Raw genomic sequence first — 22,454 nt, 5'->3', positions numbered from 1 at the left:
ACACAATCATGTAAGATCTCATCTTGAATTGGGCGATTGCAGCATATCCTGGTAGAGCAACTCTACATGTGTGTGGAGTTTCTTTGGAAGTCTGAGCGATACGAACTCATCGCTGATGTCAACAAACCCATCATTGCTGTCTTTGAGAAGCAGAGAGACTTCAAGGTATGTTTTCTGAAGCCAGACATTGGTTAAAACAGCCTGCTTTAAGTGGATGAATTACTTACAATTTTTAAATCGGAAATGCCCTGTTTTTCATGTCAGCATCACCTTCATGAAACCCTTTGATTTATGGTTTCAGAAATTATCAGAGCTCTACTACGACATTCATCGATCATACCTCAAAGTTGCAGAGGTGGTGAACTCCGAAAAGCGGCTGTTTGGTCGCTACTATCGTGTAGCATTTTATGGGCAGGTAAGTTCACCAGAAGCAACATGGCCTCTAAATTCTGTGAAACAAGGAAACTTTGTCTTTCATTTTCTATAAGACATCCAACTCCATCTGCCACGGGATTGAGAGGACGTGGGTGTGTCTGGGTATATTGGAGGGTTTTTTTCTGGATGTGAGGGTTGTGTGTTTGTCCACGGGAATGTAGTGAATGGAACAGATGGACAGAGAAATCCATGGGTCTTAATACAGATCAAGTTAAACCAGTGCTTTCTAACTCTTTGAAAGGAGAGCATTTCTTTTTCAGCATCCTCTTCCTTCCATTTAACCTAAAATATCTGATTATACTTTTCCCATCATATGTTAAGATGAAATGAAATTGAACATGTTTTGAGAAATGAAATCCATAGCATCCTGGGAAATAAAGAATTTCTAAGGCCTCCACCATGTCAAAGCCATGAGTCTTTTACAATCACGCATTTTCTTTCCTTCTCCTTCTAGACTACCACTGATTCCAGGAAGAACACCATGTGTTATCCACCCCCCACCCGTATTGTAGGTCAATATAACTGTTGAGTTATCTTTCCCAGCTTCCTGAAACTTTAGCAGCGAACCAGATGAATAATATTAGTGAGCCATACCATTAGCTGGAAAATTAAGTGAACATAATCTATATTAATTGTGAATGTTTCTGAGCAGAGCTTTCATTGGAGCAAACCCAGGCACCATCCCACTTCTTTTCAAGAAGGCTTATGACACCATTATATTGCAGCGGGCATACCTCGGACTCTGACTTGTGTGGGAGAACATTCCATTCTTTTATTTTCAGAGTTGGAATGACTCTGCCCTCTCATTTTCCTTCGTTCCCTCCCCCCCCCCCCCCCACATAAGGCAGTGTTGCCAACAGATTCTTTTCCTCCTCAGATTCTTTGAAGGCTGTGGCTGAACAAGTCAAATCCAGTATGGTCATTCTAGACTGTTTCCTATTAAAGTCCCTTGAAGAACATCCATTTCCCCCTAATCCCCAAAGGCAGCTGAAAAACTAACTTCTGAATTAATAAAGATAAGCTCCTCTCTACCTAGAAAGGGAAGTGTCACCCATTAGCCACTTACTCTAAATTATCCAACTCAGATTTTCCTCCCTGCCCAGCATCATCAGGATTGCAGAGAGAGACAAAGCTGGTGGAAATGGTCCACAGGTAGAGACCTAAATGTCGACATGTGTAGGGTCCCAGGAAAAGAATCCGAACTATTTGAAGTGATGGTGAACGTTGCAGGGAGAAAATGTGGAAGTCTCCACAGGGGAGAAGAAGACAGATAAGGGATGCTATCTTGAACACTGTGAAGAAATTAAGCCATTTTTGACCATGGTGAAACAATAGCAAGACAAATGGCAAAACACCCCACTGGAAAGGGAATGTGGGCATTGAGAGATTGCAGGGGAAAGGCCAGGGTTTTCAGGGAGTAGCTGTGGGCTAACTGAGGAGCAGAGAAGTGACATACAGGATGTGTCCTCAGCTAACCAAGTTTCAAAGCTACAGTCCTTCAGACAATTCTTCCAATTCAGAAGTAATAAGCTGCCATGATGGTCTGGTCTTGAAAACGAGATTGCCTACCTGACGGTTTCTCCAGCCCATATCTGATACAGGGATGCTAAACAGGTAGAAACAAACCCTGCTGCTTTCCTACCGGGTTTTAATGCGCATGTTTACTCTTTTCTTCTTTTGGTCTTGATGGTTCCAGGCTGTGGTAAGTTATCTCTCTCTCCATTTGCATGCTCTAATAATTCTCACACCTCCCTCCGTATGGTTTTAACTGAACGTTAACTTTTTTTGTGCAACTCAACATTTGGTACAAAGGTGAGATAATCCAGCTTCCATTCATTTTGGAGTCACCCTGCCTTTCTTGAACTAAATTTTGTTTATTCCAGTTATCTGAATTACAAAAATGTATCATTTATTTTTCACATATGTTATCATTCCACAGAAAGGTAAATGTAGTTTAAAAACCTTCATAAGCACACATACACTTGTGCCCACACCCAGATAAATATGAGCACCACATACATGCAGTATGTGTAGAGTAGGCCTACTATGAGTGTTTTTCTGCTCATTTCAGACCACTGTGAATTGCAGCTGATGAAGAAGGGCATGGTGGTCAGAGTTCTAGAAGTTGGAGTGCTGGCCATTGATGGGCACATTCCGAGGTTCTTGAAAGGACCTTGTTTCTTTCCACATTAAGTATTGTGGAGAAACAGGGCTCTCTGTGGTGGGGAGCTCTGAGCATTCTCAGAGATGATGGTCTTAATGCTCAACACGGAAGATGCCCAGTGGACCAAATCTTGACCCACTAGGGCAGCTTAAGTCTCCTAAGAAGCAGGAAGAAGTGATATAAGAAATTCTGGAAAGCCAGCAGAGGCAGAAATAACATACCAGCACCTAGAGCTCTGTGACACAAAAGAATTCTCTTCCTTATGTAACCCATGTAGAAGTGCCTATATTCAGTCATTTTTTTTACCTACAAAAGTGAATCACCATAGTCTAACATAATTATTGCTGATTAAGCTGGAAAAACAAATTCTTGCATTATCCACACATTGTCCACATTCAGCTCTGCTCCTCTGACCGCTAAATACTTTTTTGTAATTCTATAAGCCCTCCCTATGTCCATACCAGTATTTTCTACCTTCATTTGTAAAATGGGGGTCATGGGTCCTTAACTCACCTACTAAAAGAATACTTGAAAACCCTTGTACTAAATAGACTGAGGGGGTCAAAGGGGAAGAACTGGGAAAAGATGCTTTCAAATGACCTAATTTTGTTCTTTTTGCAGATTTCTCAATAACGTGTGATGATTGCACACCTGGCTTTATTTATTTATTTTTTGTATGTGTGTGCTGCCAGCATTCTCAATTGTCTTTGATTAAAAATTCCAACCTAAGCTTAAAAGTGTTCTGTTAAATCTGCAGACCTGAGTACCTGCCCACGCAGGAACTTTATAAGCTCAAACCCCAGCTGTCTGAACAAAAACTAATGGGGATCTTAGATATACAGCAATTTAGAGCCTTGGCTGTCAAGTGAAATTCAAATACCTGTCCCAGGACACCACATGGATAGTGTGAAGTGAACTATAATATTCAACAGGAGCAGACAGTGCACATCACTTTACACTGGATGATAAAAAAATACCAACTAGTTTTGAACATTTCCCTGGACATGTGCAGAATGAAGGTTCCAAAGATCTAAGATAAACTCTTAACTACTTGATTAGCATAATCCCCATGGCCAGAAATAATTTCTTTTTCATGATGGTTCTTTATGTCTCTGTAAAATTATCTTTTAATATCTAAATTGGCATGTCTTGCAATCATGCTAGAAAGATTATGGCAATATAATATGCAGTGGGCTCTTTGCCTCCTCAAGGCCCTTGGGTAAATATTTTAGTGTTCCATGTGGATAGCACTTTCATTACATAGTGTTGACTAGAGTAGTTCATATTTTGTCTGCAGTGAGCCAGGCAATAGAAAACAAGTTGGAAACTGTTACTTCATGGCAGAAGCTTTAAAAATGCAAGTCTTACATAGCATGAGTTTTCTAATGTGACACCTGGCATCACTGACTGGAAATTTTACACAGAGCAGCCTATATAAAGCACCCTCCAAAGTGTCCCTGAAGTATTCATTTCCAGAGTAATGAAACAGCAGTAGTGATCGAACATCAGCTGTAATCAATGAAATGCTTAGACTCTGATATTTAGCATGTAAGGAAGCAAGTGAATGCCCATTGCATAATTTAAACCAACAGATGCTCTCAGAATGAATAAATGAAAGGCTGGGGGCAATTTTCTTCTCTTGACCAAAGAATATAGATCCATGATTTTCATTCACGCCTACATGGTTGTAGATCTATCTCAGAATCTTGAAAGAAAAGAGATTAAGGGGAGGAGGGAAGATGCACGTGTAGTTTGAAAAATCTCCTCCATTCTGGGTTCTGATACATCCTCTGGCTTCCCACTTATGTGAAAGTCATTGATATAAAATATGTGCATTTTAATACATACAATTATACAAAATATGTATAGGAAGAAAGGATTCTATTTATATGAAAAATATTTCTCTGCATTCTTGTAGCTTCTCTTAGTTTTTAGCCCATTATTAATACTTTCTGACCCATATTTATGTACAAGATTCCTCTTTGAATGCATTCCTTTGTTTGTGAGTTTCAAATTACTTAAGTATAATGGCACAGGCACTTATGTTTGACATCCCAATAATGACTCAAGGGCATTGCAAGAACTTGCAAAAACATCTAAGAAGGAGTCAAAGAGTCAATGGTTTTAGTTGTCAGTTTACTGAAGTGCATTTTTATCATCATCTATTGTCTTCAAGTTCCATAATCCATGCATATTAACTCTACTGATTCAAAGTCCTTGTTTAACTAGAATATGTGCCATTTCCTAACAACGATTGATCAGAACATTTATCACATTGTACAATGACATTTAGAAAACTGAACTCGCAAGGGAATTGCACATTTCCTGTTGCCTTGAAATGCAGTCCTCTCATAACCTTGGGGCTAAAACAAGAGAAACACTGGAATTTTGTCACCTGAGTCCCTACTTATAAATCATTTATTTCATAGACAGAGCTGAAATTGAAAACTTCCTTAAAACAATGCCCTGTGGCTCAGTGGCCTATGCTTTGATAATTTCCCTTGGTAAAAGGTAGGCACAGATTCCAAATATTTTCAGAATTGCCATTGACCTGACTCCAAAAGCTCTTACACGATCCCTGGAAGACAGCTGATTAAACTTTTAATTCTGCTATTCCAGCTCCTTTCTATGTACTTTAGAAAATAGTCCCACCAGGTTGATATTTCCAAGGTATATAAATAAATAATCACAATTTCTTTCTGATGAATCACGCACCAAAATATTGAAATCAACATCCATAGACCTTTTATAATAAGGAAAGTTGTAGTTTTGATGCAAGAGAAGCTGAAGGTGTGTATTTTTAAGCACTCAAAACTCAGTTAAGCTGTTTCTCTGCATGTTAGCCAAGCTCAAATTGCTCTACTGACACAGAATGTTCTTTATTATTGCTATCCTCCTCATCACAGCTAATCAACACCAAGGGCCTATTGTGTGCCAGGCACTGTTCCTAGGGCCTCCCCCTAGATTTCTGAGCCTCTACTGTTTCCCATCCCCCAAATCAAGGAGCAGAGATGAAAGAAAGTCACAGGTCACGGCCAAGGCCACATGGTCATGGTAATGACAAGAAAATCCTGCTTCCCACCTCTCCTTTCCCACTCCCCCTAGAATCAGAAATTTGTTAGAGGAAAAAATTCGCAGTGAAATGCCTCTTTGTGCTCGTTTTCAGTATGGTGAGAAAATCTTTTTCCTGGAACTTAGAGACATTTTTCCTATTGAAAAGGAAGTTGTAAATGTTGCTGCAGCTCTTGCCCTGAGTGGGTTCTGGCTGATGGCCTCAGGAGCCGTGGCTCTCTGATGTGTCAGTCTGTCAGTTTCAGCCACTAACTTCTGACCTTGAATCAGACAAATCTTCACAAAGACGACAACAGAGAAATCATGGCAGGCTGGAAGTCACGAGGGAACCGAGCCAGACCTCACTTACCCCTACCAAACCTTGAGGAGTGACAGCGAGCTGCTTTTCATGCTTTCGACACTCGAAGCCCCTCTTCTAGCAGCTCGGGGTCAGGAAACGCATACATTCAGCTGTATTTGGTCTTGAACACGTGCAAGGAAATCATAAAATAAAAACCTCTTGAAAATCCGTGGAATCTTTTCCAGTTACACCTGGTGCAAATATATCCTTTTAAGATGTATGCCCTCTGAGAACTATTTCACTCATGTGTTTATTCATTCGACAAATGTAGAGTGAAGCTCCCCTAACGACCAGGCACCCTGTTAAACCCTGAATGTGCACTGTTGAACAAAGATGCTTCTCTGCCTTTAAAAAGCCCAAAGTTGGGACACCTGGGTGGCTGAGCAGTTAAGCGTCTGTCTTTGGCTCGTGATCCTGGGGTTCTGGGATCGAGTCCCCCATCAGGCTCCCTGTGAGGAGCCTGCTTCTCCCTCTGCCTATGTTTCTGCCTCCGTTTCTCATGAATAGATAAATAAAATCTTAAAAAAAAAAAAAAAGCCCAAAGTCTATTTCAGGAAATGCACAAGGAAACAGGCAATTATCTGCTTGACAAGAAAGAACTCTGCTGGCAAACGTGCCTTGTTCAGTGGTCTTCAGTAGCAGCCCACCCATGAGGTAAAGCACACTGCTCACAGGGGTCAGGCTTCCCTGGAGGACAGTGCTTTGCAAGTATAAAGCCCCATACAGATGTGCATCTTGATCATTATTCTTAGGTCACTCCCATTAGCCAAGAAGACAGCCTTAGAGCACTTTATGCATGGTGGGGTTTTTTTCTTTTCTTTCCTTTCTTTTTCTTTTTTTTTCTTTCTTTTTTTTTTTTTTTACATATAATCAATATCTTTTTTAGACAAAAAAAAGTACAGCTAAGATTCTGACCTCCAGTATCTTCACATGGCCCTTGCAAGCTGTTTTCATAAGCTGTTTTCTGCAATCAGGAGAAACCTGTATATGCTTGGGTTCTTAACTCCTGTCTTAATCTAGTAGTCTGAGGTCATGTGTATTCCACAGGAAAGAGGCTTCTATGTCTCTTCAAAAAAGAAGGAGTTTTGGAGATTGCCTCACTGAGTTATCCTCAAATAACAGAATCTTCCCTTCCTCCTGGTTTCAAATCAGATAACTACAATTAATAGAGGCTAAAATCTACTTGTCCCAATGACATAAGAATGATGGCGTGGTTACTATTTCCAAAATAGCCTTGCAAGAATGTAAAAGATCTATTAGTAGAGTAAACCGAGTGATGAAATTGCATATGGTTGCATCAGGCCTCTTAAGACATATTACAGTTATTTTTAAAATAGCAGTACTTGGGAGCATACCAGATGTCATTTCTGCTATGACAATGATCCAAAGTATTATGGGTTTGTATCTAACACGATGCGAGAAGCATATCTTTAGATACCTGTGAGTGGCATGCAGAGTTTCCTATGCTAGTTTCAAAGGCTTGAAGATCTTATTTAAAAAGCCAAAAATTACTCCAGACTTTATGTCCTTCCCCAAGCTGCCACATGAGGGCATTCTTCTCCCAAAATATATGCAAGCAGGTCTTATCCATTGATTTCTACAGAGAAAATATGTGTGAGATTATCTCATAAGGCTCTTTAGCCTGGTAGGGAATGTTTCATTCAAGACAGATTCTAACATGATATTTTGTTTTCTTTACTTGACATTTTCTCTGATTGTGAATTCTATAGGGTGCTAAGCAATGGCTTGGATGACAACGAAAGACTGGATGTATTGTTTAAGTAAAGAGTTTTTGTTTTGCTTGTGCTTTGCAATTCAAGTTCCCTAATAAAGTTGGTGGTTTGTTATGTTCTTCCATAGGGCTTTTTTGAAGAAGAGGAAGGTAAAGAGTACATTTATAAAGAGCCTAAGCTGACGGGCCTCTCAGAGATTTCCCAGAGACTGCTCAAGCTCTATGCAGATAAATTTGGAGCAGACAATGTGAAGATAATCCAGGATTCCAACAAGGTAAAGAAAAATAAGTATCCGTGCAAATGTGAAGAGTTAACTTTTTTTTCAACTATATTTGTTAAAGTTTTCATTTTCTGCTTGACTGTGCAAAGTAAACCACCTCAACTATTTTGGATGTTTTACTTGTTTATTGGCTGGCTGATTAGTGTTTTTGGTTTTTGTTTGTTTTTTGTTTTTGTCAATAACATTATCCATGTTTATTCAAGTAACTTTTAGGTAATCTTAGAAACAATTTACCAAATTCTCTACTTCTGCCCTAGGTTATTTGCATTTGAACAGCAATCTAAGGTTAAAGTGATTGAGCCCAATGGTGGAGTTGGAGGAAACAGCAAAACATATTTATTCAGGCATGGAGGTCTTTTAGTCATGCCAATTTTGAAATCTGCCCTCTGTGACAGTGGCGGACTTGCTGATTACATTGTATTAACCTGTGAACATCCATTTAACCGCCTCCTGGCTCCATGAAGCAAATGCTTACATCCTCAGATTAGATTACTCAGATTCTTCTCATATGCTCTCATTCATTTAGCCAACTTTTATTAAGCACCTACTACATGCCAGGCCCAGAGTTAGAAGCTGGGACACATGGAGTCCCACAGTTCACAGGGGGTTAAGAAGAGAAGGATACATATAGACAGTTCATTAAATAGAGTCCAATGAAGTACCATGGGAGACTTGGCCCAAGCCACACTGAGAAAGCTCAGGGCCCCCTGAACAGCTCACTCTTGGCTGGGCAATGCTTCATGGAGGAAGAATGTCTGATCTGGGAATTGCAGAGTGAGAAGGTGTTTGCTGGAAGCAGAGGGCGTTCTGAGAAGCCCAGCGCAGGTGATGCCAGGGAGGAATGAAGGCAGGGAGCTGTGTTTAGAGTGACAGGTCTTAGAAATACAGGTTGGATAGAAGAGAATGGCAGAGCAAGGGAGCCGGAAAAGCTGGTTTGTGCCCAAGTGTACAGGCCGCTACTGGGCCACAAAAGAAAAGGCCTTTATTCCTCTGTCCTCTTATACATAACTGGTATTTGGAGGGGTCTGGGCCTGAGACTGCTGGGTCTGGGCAGAAGTTCTTACCATGTGCTCCTCGTTCTCCCCCTTAGCTGGGAAGGTACAATTCCCTTCCCCATGAAGGTGGACAGAACTGGAACCACCCTCATAGTGGCTCTCCTAAATAGGATGCATAGACAGAGCTCTAGTGGGATGAGAAAAATGTTGAATGTGGTGTGAGACAACTGGAGTCTTCATTCTACCGCAGTACCGCCTACCAGCTGGTGATCCCTCTTGGAGAAACAGGGGGGTCACTCTGAATCTCCTTTTTTTTTTTTTAATCTGCAAAGTGGTTACAATTATACTCATGTTACAGTGTAATTTTTAGGCGCATTACAAAGAAGTTCTTGAGCTTCCTCGAATCTCTGGAATTGGATAGGCAGCGCGTGGGTAAACAGATGGAGAAAGCTGGAGGAAGTTTGAAAATTCTTCCAGAGATCATTAGAAAAGAGTCCAAGAATCATCTCCTTCAACCCTGAAAAACAGCAAGAGCCATTCCCTGGCTGTTCTTGGGACCTCCTGCCTGCCTCCGCTGCTGTTTGAGAAGCTTAGTCACCACAGCAGAATTAGGAAAGAAACTATATAGGATGATTTACTGCAGATAAGAGAAGGAACTGGAGTAACTGAAAATGAAAACATTTGCAATCATGAGATCAGTGAATCAGTGAATCCACTCAACAGGCCAAGAACCTCCTTCCACATTATAAGCCCAGAGCCCATGGGCCTAGTCTAGTTACATGGCTAAATTGTAGGTGGACAAAGAGATATATTTCTACTCTTAAGAAGCTTGTATTTTAGACAAGCGGGGACATTCATTGCAGAAGAGAAAGAAAATCAAAGATGAAACGATATGCCATAGCCAGGTACTTAGGTTTGGGAAAACCTCAGCTACTTGGAGGGCTGGCTCCATCCGGTCCACCATCTGGCTGCTCGACCACGGGCCATCCACTTACTTGTCCTGTGGTTTCAGTTCACCCAGCTCTGAAATGATAGGATGGCCTATTTATCCCCAAGGGGTCAGGGTTGGGCCCCTCGGGATGCCGGTTGGTGGAATGCAGAGCTTCCCGCTTGCTCTCAGGAGCACCTGTAGCTCACCACGCCTTCCTGGACCATAATGTGTTAATGCAGGTAAACCCCAAGGATCTGGACCCCAAATATGCCTACATCCAGGTGACCTATGTCACACCGTTCTTTGAGGAAAAGGAAATAGAGGACCGGAAGACAGATTTCGAAATGCACCACAACATTAACCGCTTCGTGTTTGAGACGCCCTTTACGCTGTCGGGCAAGAAGCACGGCGGGGTGGAGGAGCAGTGCAAGCGGCGCACCGTCCTGACCAGTAAGTGCCGGGCCTGCCGCTGGCTGCCATGCAGACCCCTCTATTTGGGGGGCTCCATGGATCTCGAGGCATTTCAGGCCTGCAGACAAGTACCTGGTACCTGCTAAACTAGAAATGTTTGGGGGGTGCAATTTCCCCTCCCTCGGGAAATCAACCAGAAGAGGCATTGTCCAGAGTTACTTTATGCACCTGGTCCCCCTAAGCATTAAGGCCGTAAAGATCATGGTGGTGTCAGTGCCCTGGGAAAGGCACTCCCAACCTTCCCCTGCTCTCTCCCTGAGCCTGTCCCCAGGTACTTCGGGGTTAGCAGTTCGCAGAATTGTGTGCTTGGGGGCCAGATTTTACACCACTCTGGATTCAGACTCCTCATCTATAAACTAAATGCAGCGAATGACCCCCCTACATCCCTTCTCGTACCATCTAGATCTATTCTATGAGCTAGTCATCTTTTCAGTTATTCAACACACATTCGATGAGTGCCTGCTAGGTGCTGAGCACTCTTCTGGGAACTTAAATAAAAGGACCACAATTGTGGCTCTCAAGGTGTTCATGCTCTGGTAGGAAAAAGCCAAGTAAAGCCAGAAATCCAGGTGGGCATAGCAGGAGAAAGAAAGTGGGAATGCACAGGACAGGGGCCCCTAAGGCAGGTCAAGGAGAAAGAGGAGCAAGGGTATTCTGGACGAATCTTGAGAGATGAGTAGTCCTGGATTTCTCGAAAGATGCATGAATCACAGAGACCCGGATTATAGGAAACATTCATCTTTGGTAAACTTTTCCAGAACTTTTATCATTAAAAAAAAACAATTAGAACAAAACTATTATAATATATGCTATTTTGAGTATATATTGAAGCATTCTTTAGTGTGGTTTAGTATAGTCTTTATTTGAATTTTAAGTTGTGGGGCAACTATCATCTTTTCAGTGTTCAGAGACTCGAAAGACCTTAATCCAGCCCACAAAATGAGGACTTGTTGGCTAGCCAAGCGTGCAAGAGCAAGCCAGGCAATAGTAGCTGGGCCAAAAGCTAAGAGATATGAGACACCAGAGGAAAAATAACCCACATTTACAGAAATCGTGCAGGTGGAAGATGCTGTGTGCAAAAAAAATGATACACGATCGTCTGGACCTTCGGGGGTACCCTGGACTCTTCACTAACCCTTAATTTTTATCTCTCTTGCATTGCTTCTGTGCAGCAAGTCACCTGTTCCCCTACGTGAAGAAGAGAATACAAGTCATAAGCCAATCGAGCACAGAACTGAATCCTATTGAAGTGGCGATTGATGAGATGTCCAAGAAAGTGTCTGAGCTTAATCAGCTTTGCACAATGGAGGAAGTGGACATGATCAGACTGCAGCTCAAAGTCCAAGGAAGTGTCAGCGTGAAGGTAGGCATTGTCCTGAGCAGCGACGCACAGGGCCAGTGGAACCTGATATACAACACCCTAGAAATTTTTTACAAAAGGTAGAAGAGACAATTTTCGGTTTGTGATACCATCCAGAAACTTCATCTGAGACTTTAAAAATTTTGTTTCATTGTAAAAACATCGATGATGCCAAACACGAGGAAATAAACCTTTTTTAATTTTAGCCAAAGTAAAATTTCTTCTTCCTCAATCCTCCTCTCCCATCTTCTCTGGATAAGCTACGTTTTGTATTCTAAAATCTAACAAATGAAGTGACTAATGGTTAATAAACGTGGCCCTCTCATAAATATCTGCCAGTGAGAGCCTTATGAAAGTGTTCAAAACAATTTTTTTAATGTTTATTAATTCATAAGATGTGTGCTGGTATTTATTTGACTGTCAGAGGCCTGAGAGGAAGCAGATGGCCTGTTCACAGTGGGTAATTAAAGAAAATATAACAAACAGACTATTTCTAAAAGTATAAGCAGTATTTAGGAAAACCAACAAGACGGTCTCAGGAGCTTGCAATACTGAGGGGGCTGTTAGCCCCTAGATCTGAAGAGTGAGGGGAGAGAAGAGTGAATGGAAGCAGAGAGAAAGCTGGGACAGCAAGCAGGTGAGACAGACAGCCATGCAGCTGCTAGACAGAGGATTCTCAAGGAGGAAACCCCAGGGCCAGAACAGCCCCCTGACCAGCTAGGATTGGGGAAAGCCGGGTGAGGCACTCACCTTGGGTACAAAATTTAAGTGGGCATCAAAAAACTCAGCACCCAGGGCACCCGGGTGGCTCAGCAGTTGAGCATCTGCCTTCGGCTCAGGGCATGATCTTGGGGTCCTGGGATCAAGTCCCACGCCAGGCTCCCTGTGAGGAGCCTGCTTCTCCTTCTTCCTATGTCTGTGCCTCTCTCTCTGTGTCTCTCATGAATAAATAATTAAAAATCTTAAAAAAAAAAAGCTTAGCACGCAAGATAAAATAATATTAATGCAGTATTTTTTTAAAATACAAAATAATGCCAAAAGTTTATAATGAACCAAGTGTTAACATTTTAAGTAAAGGCAGGCCAGTAACCATGCCAGGTGGGACTACACTGGAGCCCAAGGCAAAAGGAAAAATCAGTCGTGCTGATCCTGATATTGACCCGCTCACCTCTTCCCTGACTACCTCTCATCTGTGTCCCCCATGGCCGACTCAAAATAGTAATAATAATAAATCTTTTAAAGCCAGAAGGCCAAAGAAACATTGCTATTCTCCAAATGGGCCAGCTTCCCTCAGAACATAGCTGTGTTGAGGAACGTGGACATTGGATCTGGAGAAGCAAAGGAGAGTATCCGTAATGTTTGCTCATTCTACATGCTGGCAGTCCCTGGCAGGGCATCTGAAGACAGCTCAAGTACAGTACTTGCTTCCTTCTTCTGTGACCCTATGCCTTCCAAGCCCCACAGTCACAGTAGATGAGAAATACTAAAGACCGTAGACTCCTCCACGAGTGTGAGCCTACTCCCATGTGTCGGAGCGTGAATAGGACCTGGCATTGTGCATTCATTCAGCAAATCTGATAAATGCTTCCTCCGACCACAGTCTGGGCCGGACTGTCAAGGAATACAGTCAAACAGCCTTTCCCAGGGTGGCGCGTGTATCACCACTGCCACCCCTGAATGTCTGTTATTAATAGTTAAGTGTCTACTTTAATCTGAATAGACAAAAAAAAATAAGCAGCACGTCAAACATTTGATTCCATGGATGTTAAAATTAAATTTATTTCAGTAAATGAAAATGAGCCTAGTTTCCAAAGATATTAAGAATGTAACGTTGCAAGCCGAGTGCAGATGAAAATGTGAAACAATGGGCAAGTGACAGTTTGAAAAGGGGTGGCCGTGAAGTGCAGCACTCAGATGCCTCCTTCAGGAGCTTACTGACCACTGAGTTGAGGGACAGCAGATAAAGACAGGCTCTGTGAGAGGATTTGGGTGCTGAGTGATTGGTGCTACTCCTTCAGCTCTGGAGAAGGCACCATCCAAGGAGGAAATGGGATCGCCCTCAACCAATTCTCTTCTCCCCATTAGGTTAATGCTGGGCCAATGGCCTATGCGCGAGCTTTTCTTGAAGAGACCAATGCAAAGAGATACCCTGACAACCAAGTAAAACTTTTGAAGGAAATCTTCAGGTAAGTTTTTCTTTGTTGGAATGTTCTAGAGCTCCCTTGGGCAGGAGCCACCTGACCAAACCTCTTGCAGGTGGCAGTCTCTCAGCAGCCTGACCTTGAGCAGCCAGTTTCTAGGGCTAGCTGGTAATTTGCTTCTTGCTGTCTCTGAAGGCAATTTGCAGATGCGTGTGGGCAGGCCCTCGACGTGAATGAGCGGCTCATCAAGGAGGATCAGCTGGAGTACCAGGAAGAGCTGCGGTCGCATTATAAGGACATGCTCAGCGAACTCTCCACAATCATGAATGAGCAGGTAAGACTTGGTTTGAGGCGGCCCAAGCTGCCAGTTCCTAGAAACTGGCCATTATATTCCCAGTGCCAAAAGGACTGTAAATGTCTCTTTTACATGAACACCACGGCACTGAGTTGCTCACTCCTCCATGCACAACGCCCCTTGCCTCTCAAAGCGGAGAGCAGGTTGGGGGAAAATCTATAGGGGAAAAAAAAAAACAGAAAAGGTGAGAACCCAGGTAATTTCCAAAGTTTTCAGATATGTTCATCCAAACCATATGAGCTGTTGGCTTTTGAGAATAGATGGAACCCATTAGACAAAGAATATTGGGTGACATTCCACTAGGTTTGCTGCTGCACCTGTCACCCCTGATTTAGGACCTCACAACTCCTCCCTGGCTGTGGGGTAGAGTTCCACAGTCCTGCCACCAGGAGTCTCTGTACTAAGAAGAACGCCAGGTCTAGGGTGGTGACTTTTTAAGGTGGAGACTGCATCTACAGAGCCTGGAAATTCCTGATGACGTGCAGAATTGGGTAAAACTTAATCCTCTACCCCACCAGCACGTCATCCATGCATCCAGCATGTTCCATAAGGCTGTGCACAAAATCAGGATATTCGTTAATCACAGTACTTTTTGAGATACAGAGAATCAAGAGGTCGAAAGTCAAGTGCTACCCTTTGGCTTCTCAGCATCCATCAACCCTCACACTCGACCTGGACATCTTCTTATTCATGGTCTCCTCCAGGAGTTAGATGTGCCCTTTACAGGATAATTGACAGGAAAATTTGAATAATCTCCTAACAGTGCCCCATGCATAGTAGCCACTCAATAAAAATTAGCTCTCCTTCATTTCTTTAAATGGTTTAGCGCTAGCAACACAATTCACAAAGCATGAAATGTAACGCATGAATATTTTCTTCTAAGTGCATTTCTCATATGTTTCTTTTTTTCTTCTTTTCCATCTCCTTTTACACACATTTTAAACTCTCCAAAGTAGCTAGGGAAAGAAACTGGTTAATTGACTTATGTTGGAGATCATTAATCTCCCTGGATAGAATTCCTCAATGAGGGATTATTATTAGTGATTTGAGACTATTAAAGGGTGATGGGAATTAAAAACTCAAGAGAGGTGCCTTGATTGCATGGGGTAATCATAAATCTGAGGGTGAAACAAAAAGAACAAGCAGTGGATCTTAAAGCTGGAAAAGGTAGTGAAGAAATGCTTGTTTCCAACTATAAATTGCATTCCAACTATAAGTTGCATCCAACTATCAATTGCAATTGAATTGCCTTGAAACTTTGGGCAAAAAATGCTTTTCTCTTTTTTTCCTGGCAGCTGTGTCGCGGTCCGTGTCTGTACAGCTTCTGTTCCTCTGTGTCTAGTATTTCCCTCAGTACTATAAGCAAAAGTGGTATGTTTTTCTTTCCTTATGTCTACACTGTCCTTTGTGGCCTTCTGGTCTTCCTTGCTCTTCCTAATTGTTCACATCCCCCCAGACACCTTCATAATGGCTAGTGTTCTCTGAGTGTTTGTATAACTAGAACAACTTTATTTTCATTTCAAGATAAGTTGATATGGGGCACCTGGGTGGCTCAGTGGTTGAGCATTTCCCCATAGGGAGTCTGCTTCTCCCTCTGCCTATGTCTCTGCCTCTTTCTGTGTCTCTCATGAATAAATAAATAAAATCTTTTTAAAAAATAAGTCAATATAAAAAAAAGCTTACCAATTAAAGTTAAAAGCTTAGCTTTTACTTTTTTTTAAGTAGGCTCCATGCCCAACATGGAACTTGAACTCACAGTCTTGTGATTGAGAGTTGCATGCTCTACTGACTGAGCCAAACAGATGCCCCAGCAACTTAGCTTTTAAAAAGAACATTCATACTCTACCAATTTATAAAATATATTTGAGTTTAATTGTATTCAAAACAAGGATTCAGTATACCTCAAATTGCAACAACAAAACAAAGATAAGAAGCAGCTGATTAAGAGGAGAGAAAAATAATTTTTTTCCAGGAAACCTTACTCAAAGAAACAAAGTTTGACTTTGTGCTTCCTGAAAACTGATGCAAAGAAAAGAAATGGATGGATTGCACAGATCTTATTATTCGGTAAAAGAAACAGATCTGTCGGCAGGAAAGATAAATTTTCTCTTGGTCCTGGGGATTTCTCATATTGTTATTTATGTATGGTAAATGACTACAACATACATGATACCGTCAAAAAAAGTTTTCCTTAAAAATGACTTACTCTATTATATAGGCATTCTACATTTCCACCTAGATTAAAATGAAGACAAAGTATTAACTTCTAGCTCTGTAAAAGAGATCCCAGAGGAGAAACTAGTTAATAATCATCAATCATAAGTGTAAAGCGTCCTTAGCAAAACTCTAAGTTATCTAGAGCAAAATTGGCCAATTTCATGACAACCATTGATAAGTGTTATTTGTCGGTTGTAAGGAATAATTTTCTGAAATCAGAAACAGCTAGCCAATGGTTAAGATATGCAAAGTCCTTAGTATTTTTTTAATGGGTATTTATTCCAGCTCAGATTTACAACAACAAAAAATTGTTTGCTTCTTTTCTCAATTTTTTTTTTTAATGAAAAGGCATCTGGTCATAATGATTGGGTTCAAACTCTAGTTGAGAGGAGAGCAGTAGAATTTTAGCATAATCTTATAACACATGAACAAGCCATAATCTGTAATACATGAATACATTCACATACCTTTATACTCATGACATGTTCTGGAAAAAGTTACATACGTAGTTACAGTGCGGAGACAAATTCTACCACTGAGCTTTTAAAAATACAAATAGTGTTAGAATCTACAGACATAGAAAGAAAAAAGAAAAAAAACCAGAAATACAATTAATTATGCAATTCAGTCTGAAAGTGTCCAGAAAAGTCTTAGCTGACAGGATATCCTGAAACCACCTACTTAGTGAAAGAAAATTCTGTATAAGGAAAGAGAAGCAATAGAATCAAGTGGATGCTAGTGTATAAAATTGAGATGTTGAGATGAAATACTTTGGGTCGCTAAAGTGACAGGTGGACAAGAACTATCTTTATAGGCAGCCAGAATGCCACACTATTTTATAAGTAGCCAAAAAACCTAAAAGCCTCCTTTGTTGGAGGCCAAAGTGATACGTGTAAGTGGATGAAACATTAATATAAGATGCTCCTTTGGAGTCTCTTTCAGCACTGAGGATGATAGCATGGTGAATTCAATGGCAGTAATGAATCTCAAGTATAAAATACAGAGAAGGGAACAGATCCACTCTGCTATGGTGCCAAGCAGGCAAGATGCAAAGACATATTGCTCTGGGAGTTTCAGATACTCTATGGACACATTATTAACTGATTTATTTAAGCAGAACTTGTGGCATTGATCCTAAGGAGAATTTATTGGCAGTATAGGATACGAGATGCTTGGTGCTCTGTGCAGACAGAAGTGTTAATCTGTCTTGGAAGAGGGTTAAAGCTAAACCATAACAATATGTGAAGTAAGTGGGAAAAGCTTCGTAACTAGAAATTTGGAATATTCGTGAAGTCTCTTCTTTACCAGGCAGTCCATTTTAGAAGTGCCTGGGGTTTCTCCTGTTGCTATCGTATTTACATATCATTATTTGCACAGATCTGACAGGAAGGTATTATTTACTCACATTAATATTATTTTCAAAGCAAAATCAGGTCCAGGTGTATTTCTTTATTATATTTCCATTCAACGCAAGCATTCATTTAAGTGAGCTTTCAGATGTTTCCCTTTGTTGGCATTTTGACAGTATAAATCATAAAAACCTTCAGAATAACATAAAATTTTGGAATTTGCCAGAAAATTCCAATCACCTTATGATTGGGTACAATCGTAAAGTCATTATAAATAGACTTATATCTGATAGTTGAAGAGTATTGGGAAGCTATCTTAAATCTTGCCAAAATGCTTAATGACATGGGCTTGGAAAAAAAAATTCCAGAACTGCTCTGATAAGCTCATTTTCAAAAACTCGCAGTGTCCTTTTGGGGAAGAAAAAAAGCACTGTTCTGGGTTTTAATTTTGCGCTTGGCAATATTAACATGAATCTCTCTATTTTAATTGTTTTTTGTCGTGTTGTGTTTTGTCCTGTCAAGATTATGTGCAGGGACGACCCATCAAAGCGCGGAGCGGAGCGAACCTGCCCCCCAGTAGTTAGCAGGGCGCCTCCAGCTCTGCCCACGGTCTCTATCTCACCTAGTGACGAGGTTTGAGGGGAGGTCTGCTACATCAGATGCACCTCAAAGGGAACCTTCTGAATTTTGCAGCTCGTCTTGGGGAAGAGAAAGATTTAATTTATTTGAAATTTTTATAGTGTTAATAATTTTTTTTTACCTCGCTAGCTTGAGAATTTTGCCAGCCTCCGGTATTGCACATTTCTTATGAGTTTTTTTTCTTGAGCAGCGTTGATCAAGCCAAGCTGAATATTTGCCATGAAATTCCAATGAATGTGTAGCTCAAAAGCAAACCCTAAGTTTGCTGTCAGTTACAATATGTTCAATACCAAGTCCTAGTACACATATTTTAAAGGTCAAAGTGAATGTTTTTGTAACATTTAAGCATATTTCAAATGTAAATAGAAGATTGTAAAATATATGGTTTTTACCAAATTTAAAAGAACCTTTTTAGTTAATACTTATGGCAGTGCTAAAATTATATGAATAACATTTCAGATACCATTATATTAAAATATTTGTGTATGTGTACAAAAATGTTGATAAATACTAATCTTTAAAGTTTGTGGAGTTCCTTTATTTGTAATATATGTGCTCTTAAAAGCAATGGGATGTGAAATTATGTAAGTATTTTGTTGTTAATAGAAATAAAAAATACAATTACTTTGCATTTGGTTCCCTCTTGAAGAATGGGTGAGTTGCTACTTAAAAGTGGTTCATCAGACTGGAAGTCTGTCGAATGCAATCCTACACTCACTACTTACGGTGCCTCTTCAAAAAGTCAGGAAAAGGACTCAACCCTCAGCTGGGCAGGTCCTCCAAAGATCAACTAGACGGGCCAGAGCTTTCCAAATTGACATTGCTGGAATGACTGGGGAAGACAGAATGAATCAGAATCTTGAGAGTTGTGGTATTTCATAGGGCTCTTCACACATATTCCATCTCCATACTCTATAAACTTGGGGTAGGATTGCATGTTCCTGCCTCTTTTGAATTTAGAAGTGACCATGTCACTTGCCTTTGAAATGTGAGCAGAAGTGACGTGTCATTTTCAGGCAGATACTTAAAAGCCAGTGAGTGGCTCTGCTCAATCCTGTTTCTGAAGCAGTCACATAGAAATGAAGCCTCCATCAGCTTGAGTCCCCAAGTGACCACAGTGAGCACACACACACACACACACCATTCCCCACTAACCTTGTCAAACGTTGAGTGAGTAAGAGGTACATTCGATTACATGAATATCCCAGGATTCAGGGATTGTTTATTACTACAGCATTATGAGCTCATCCTAGCTGAATTGTGACTGGTGTTGAGGCATGTTTGGGAATTGCTAACACATTCCACCTCTCTACCCCTACCACCTCCTACCCCAGCCAACATGGGCAGCAGTGCAGCTGAACTGAGCTGCCTCCAGATGAAGAAGGCAAGCTTGGAAATACCATGTTATATTCACCCTCAGCAGCCATTCCAAAGGTCCAGCCTCCCATTGGAGACTGGCTGAGTTCATTTTCCCCTTCAAAAGTCCATTGGCCAGTGTCCACAGAAGGCCACAAAGAAGGTAGGGCTTAGGAAACATATTTTAAGTCCTGTGAACACAGAAGTGATAAAATAATATTTTAGAGGAAAACTGATCACTCAAGATTCATATAACTGCTCTTTTCTCAAATAGAGCCTACTGTTTTATTTTTTAAAAAGCCCTGTGATGAGCTGACCTCTGATTCAAAGTATCACTCCCAGCTTCATTCTGACTCCAGCACTCTTGGGTATCCATCTGACTGGGTTAGAATCTTGGTCCTCTTGTCTAATTTCCTCATCATGACTGTCCCAGGAACCCAGGAAGACTCTGCCCCTGCTATGGTTCCCACCCAGTTTCCACCCTTATGCCCAAATCCTTAAGCCCATCCCAACCAATCCATCTCCTAAACCCAAGGACACTGTCAGCAATGGGTTGCCTGTCCAATTCTGAAAATAAAATTTCCAAGGAAGTAACAAAAAATAATGGATCTTTGGGGCAGTTGGGTGGCTCAGTCCATTAAGTGACCAACTTTTGATTATCTGCTCAGGTCATGATCTCCAGGTCCTGGGATCCAACCTCCCATCAGGCTCTGAACTTAGCAGGGAGTCTGCTTAAGTATCCACTCCCTCTCCATCTGCCCCTCCCCTCACACTTGTGTGCTCATGTGTGCTCTCTTTCTCTAGAATAAATAAATAAATCTTTTAAAAAATATTTTTACTCTTGTTAAATGCCAAATATTCTAGTTTTTGCATCACAAGTAGCAATAAGTTCAATGGCTTCACTATGGTTTGCCCCCTCAAAGTGATTTCTAGAGCAAGTAGTTGAAGAATTCATTTATCTGAGAGAGAGCTCGAGAAGGAAAAAGAGAAGCAGACTCCCCATTGAGCAGAAAGCCCAATACAAGGCTTGATCCCAGGACCCCAAGGTTATGACCTACTCAATGGCAGACACTCAACCAAGTGGGCCACCCAAACACCCCATAGAGCGAGTAGTTTAAACACAACTGCTCTAAAGACAATGAACTGAAACCACTCTGCCTTAACAGCCTCAAAACTCCCCCTGCACAATCCCAGAGCCTTGTATCCCTTCCTTCTTTAGACCAGATGGATTAACCGGCTTCTCAAAGACTGAAGCCAACACATAAATGATTTATCTGTGACACACAGCATCTTCAGGTTTTTTTTTCAATTTGATATCAACACTTCAGTATTCAGAGACATAAAATTCCAGCTTCTTGGTATCTGTTAAAAAAAATCAGGTTCTCTGGTAATGCTGGATTCACAATCCCACATGACAACAATCAGTTAACACTGAGGCACTGCTGTCCTCTTACATGTGCTCTCCAGCTTGCCAGAGTTGGCACCAGGCCCTAACTGACTTATGCCAGATCAGTCCTCTTATTTATATCTCCTGCCTAGACCTGGGTATGTGCAGACCCCTGTTCAGACAAGCTTTTCGTATGCAAGCATAGTGATCACTAGATGTGGACAGCAGATCATCTGCTTCAGAATGGGGCAGGACACAAGTTAAAATGCATATTTCTGAGTTCTATCAAACCTTCTGAAATAGAAATCCCTAGAAGCCATACCCAGCTCCATGTGATTCTTAGGTACACCAGGGTATAAAAACTCCACTGAGTCTTCTAATTACCCCTAAAAATTTACTTTGCAGAAGATGATTCCTTATAAACTAGTGACCTGATTTTGAGTTGCCAGACATTGAATTCTGATTTTATTTTGTTTTTATATAACTTTTCTCAAAATAATCTATAGCATTTTACCCAAATTAATAACTCCTCAAAATAAGCTCAGTAAAGAAAAAAATGATAGTAAATTTCACAGTTCTACAAATGGAAAGAATAAAAATAAGACAAGTGGCATCATTTTCATTATTTACCCTGGAAAGTATCCAACACAGAATATGTGGAGCTAGTGCTTGGGCTCAGTCCTGGCTCTGTCCACCATCCATTCATCATCCCACTCAGTAGCTACCTCTTTTTTCACTCTCATTTTAAAATGCAAAATGCCCAGCCTGTAAAAAAAATTAATGTGTCCCTGCAATTTGGGTAAAAATTACCTGACAAATAAGTGCCCATTATCCAAACACACACAGTATGTCCCTATTTTAACTGTGTTCTCATTCACTTAGAAACCAATATAAATGGGTCAATTAGCCTGTTTCCTTCAGAATGACATATCGTTTTCTGAAAAATGGGGAACACGTTATAGGGAGGTATCAGCTTTCAGAACCCTGAACGTTGTTCTGCAAGATCTTACTGTATTTGCAGATTGATTTCTCATCTTATAGGATAGCCGAACTCCAGACAGATAAAAATCAGTACTCTTATGACCCATTTATAACCAGTTAGGAAATGAAACAAATTTGAAAGCCAAAGTGACAAATGATCCCAAATCACACTTTAAATTTGCTCATATTACAAGTGGTCCCTATGTCTTCCACTCCCACATTTGTATCAGTGAAAAATTATGTATATT

The 22,454-nt window shown here is 41.0% G+C and overlaps 1 protein-coding gene and 1 long non-coding RNA gene across 14 annotated transcripts in view; one reads left to right on the top strand and one right to left on the bottom strand.

The window, feature by feature from the left end:
- The window catches only part of DOCK10 (dedicator of cytokinesis 10), a 260,328-nt gene extending 241,215 nt beyond the window's left edge, over window positions 1-19,113 (top strand). For 3 of the 13 annotated variants that reach the window (XM_038573971.1, XM_038573967.1, XM_038573972.1), the window contains exons 49-56: window positions 43-165; window positions 302-415; window positions 7,872-8,018; window positions 10,190-10,400; window positions 11,594-11,784; window positions 13,867-13,967; window positions 14,118-14,256; window positions 18,366-19,113. In XM_038573971.1, the coding sequence (XP_038429899.1) occupies window positions 43-165; window positions 302-415; window positions 7,872-8,018; window positions 10,190-10,400; window positions 11,594-11,784; window positions 13,867-13,967; window positions 14,118-14,256; window positions 18,366-18,482 (1,143 nt within the window). In that variant the 3' untranslated portion in view covers window positions 18,483-19,113. Of the gene's footprint in view, window positions 1-42; window positions 166-301; window positions 416-2,131; window positions 2,138-7,871; window positions 8,019-10,189; window positions 10,401-11,593; window positions 11,785-13,866; window positions 13,968-14,117; window positions 15,539-15,572; window positions 15,649-18,365 lie in introns of those variants that run through there. The other 10 variants (XM_038573962.1, XM_038573959.1, XM_038573965.1 and 7 more) reach the window with 8 other exon arrangements.
- LOC102156844 lies at window positions 13,536-19,725 on the bottom strand. Its single transcript, XR_005378747.1, has 3 exons — window positions 19,638-19,725; window positions 19,208-19,314; window positions 13,536-14,433 (listed from the first exon to the last, which is right to left on the bottom strand). It is a non-coding gene; the product is annotated as an uncharacterized LOC102156844 (long non-coding RNA).
- Window positions 19,726-22,454: the final 2,729 nt, after the last annotated feature.

This window comes from Canis lupus, chromosome 25 (assembly GCF_011100685.1).
Source record: "Canis lupus familiaris isolate Mischka breed German Shepherd chromosome 25, alternate assembly UU_Cfam_GSD_1.0, whole genome shotgun sequence".
NCBI classification, from domain to species: Eukaryota; Metazoa; Chordata; class Mammalia; order Carnivora; family Canidae; genus Canis; species Canis lupus.
This window is presented reverse-complemented; position numbering and strand designations above follow the sequence as displayed.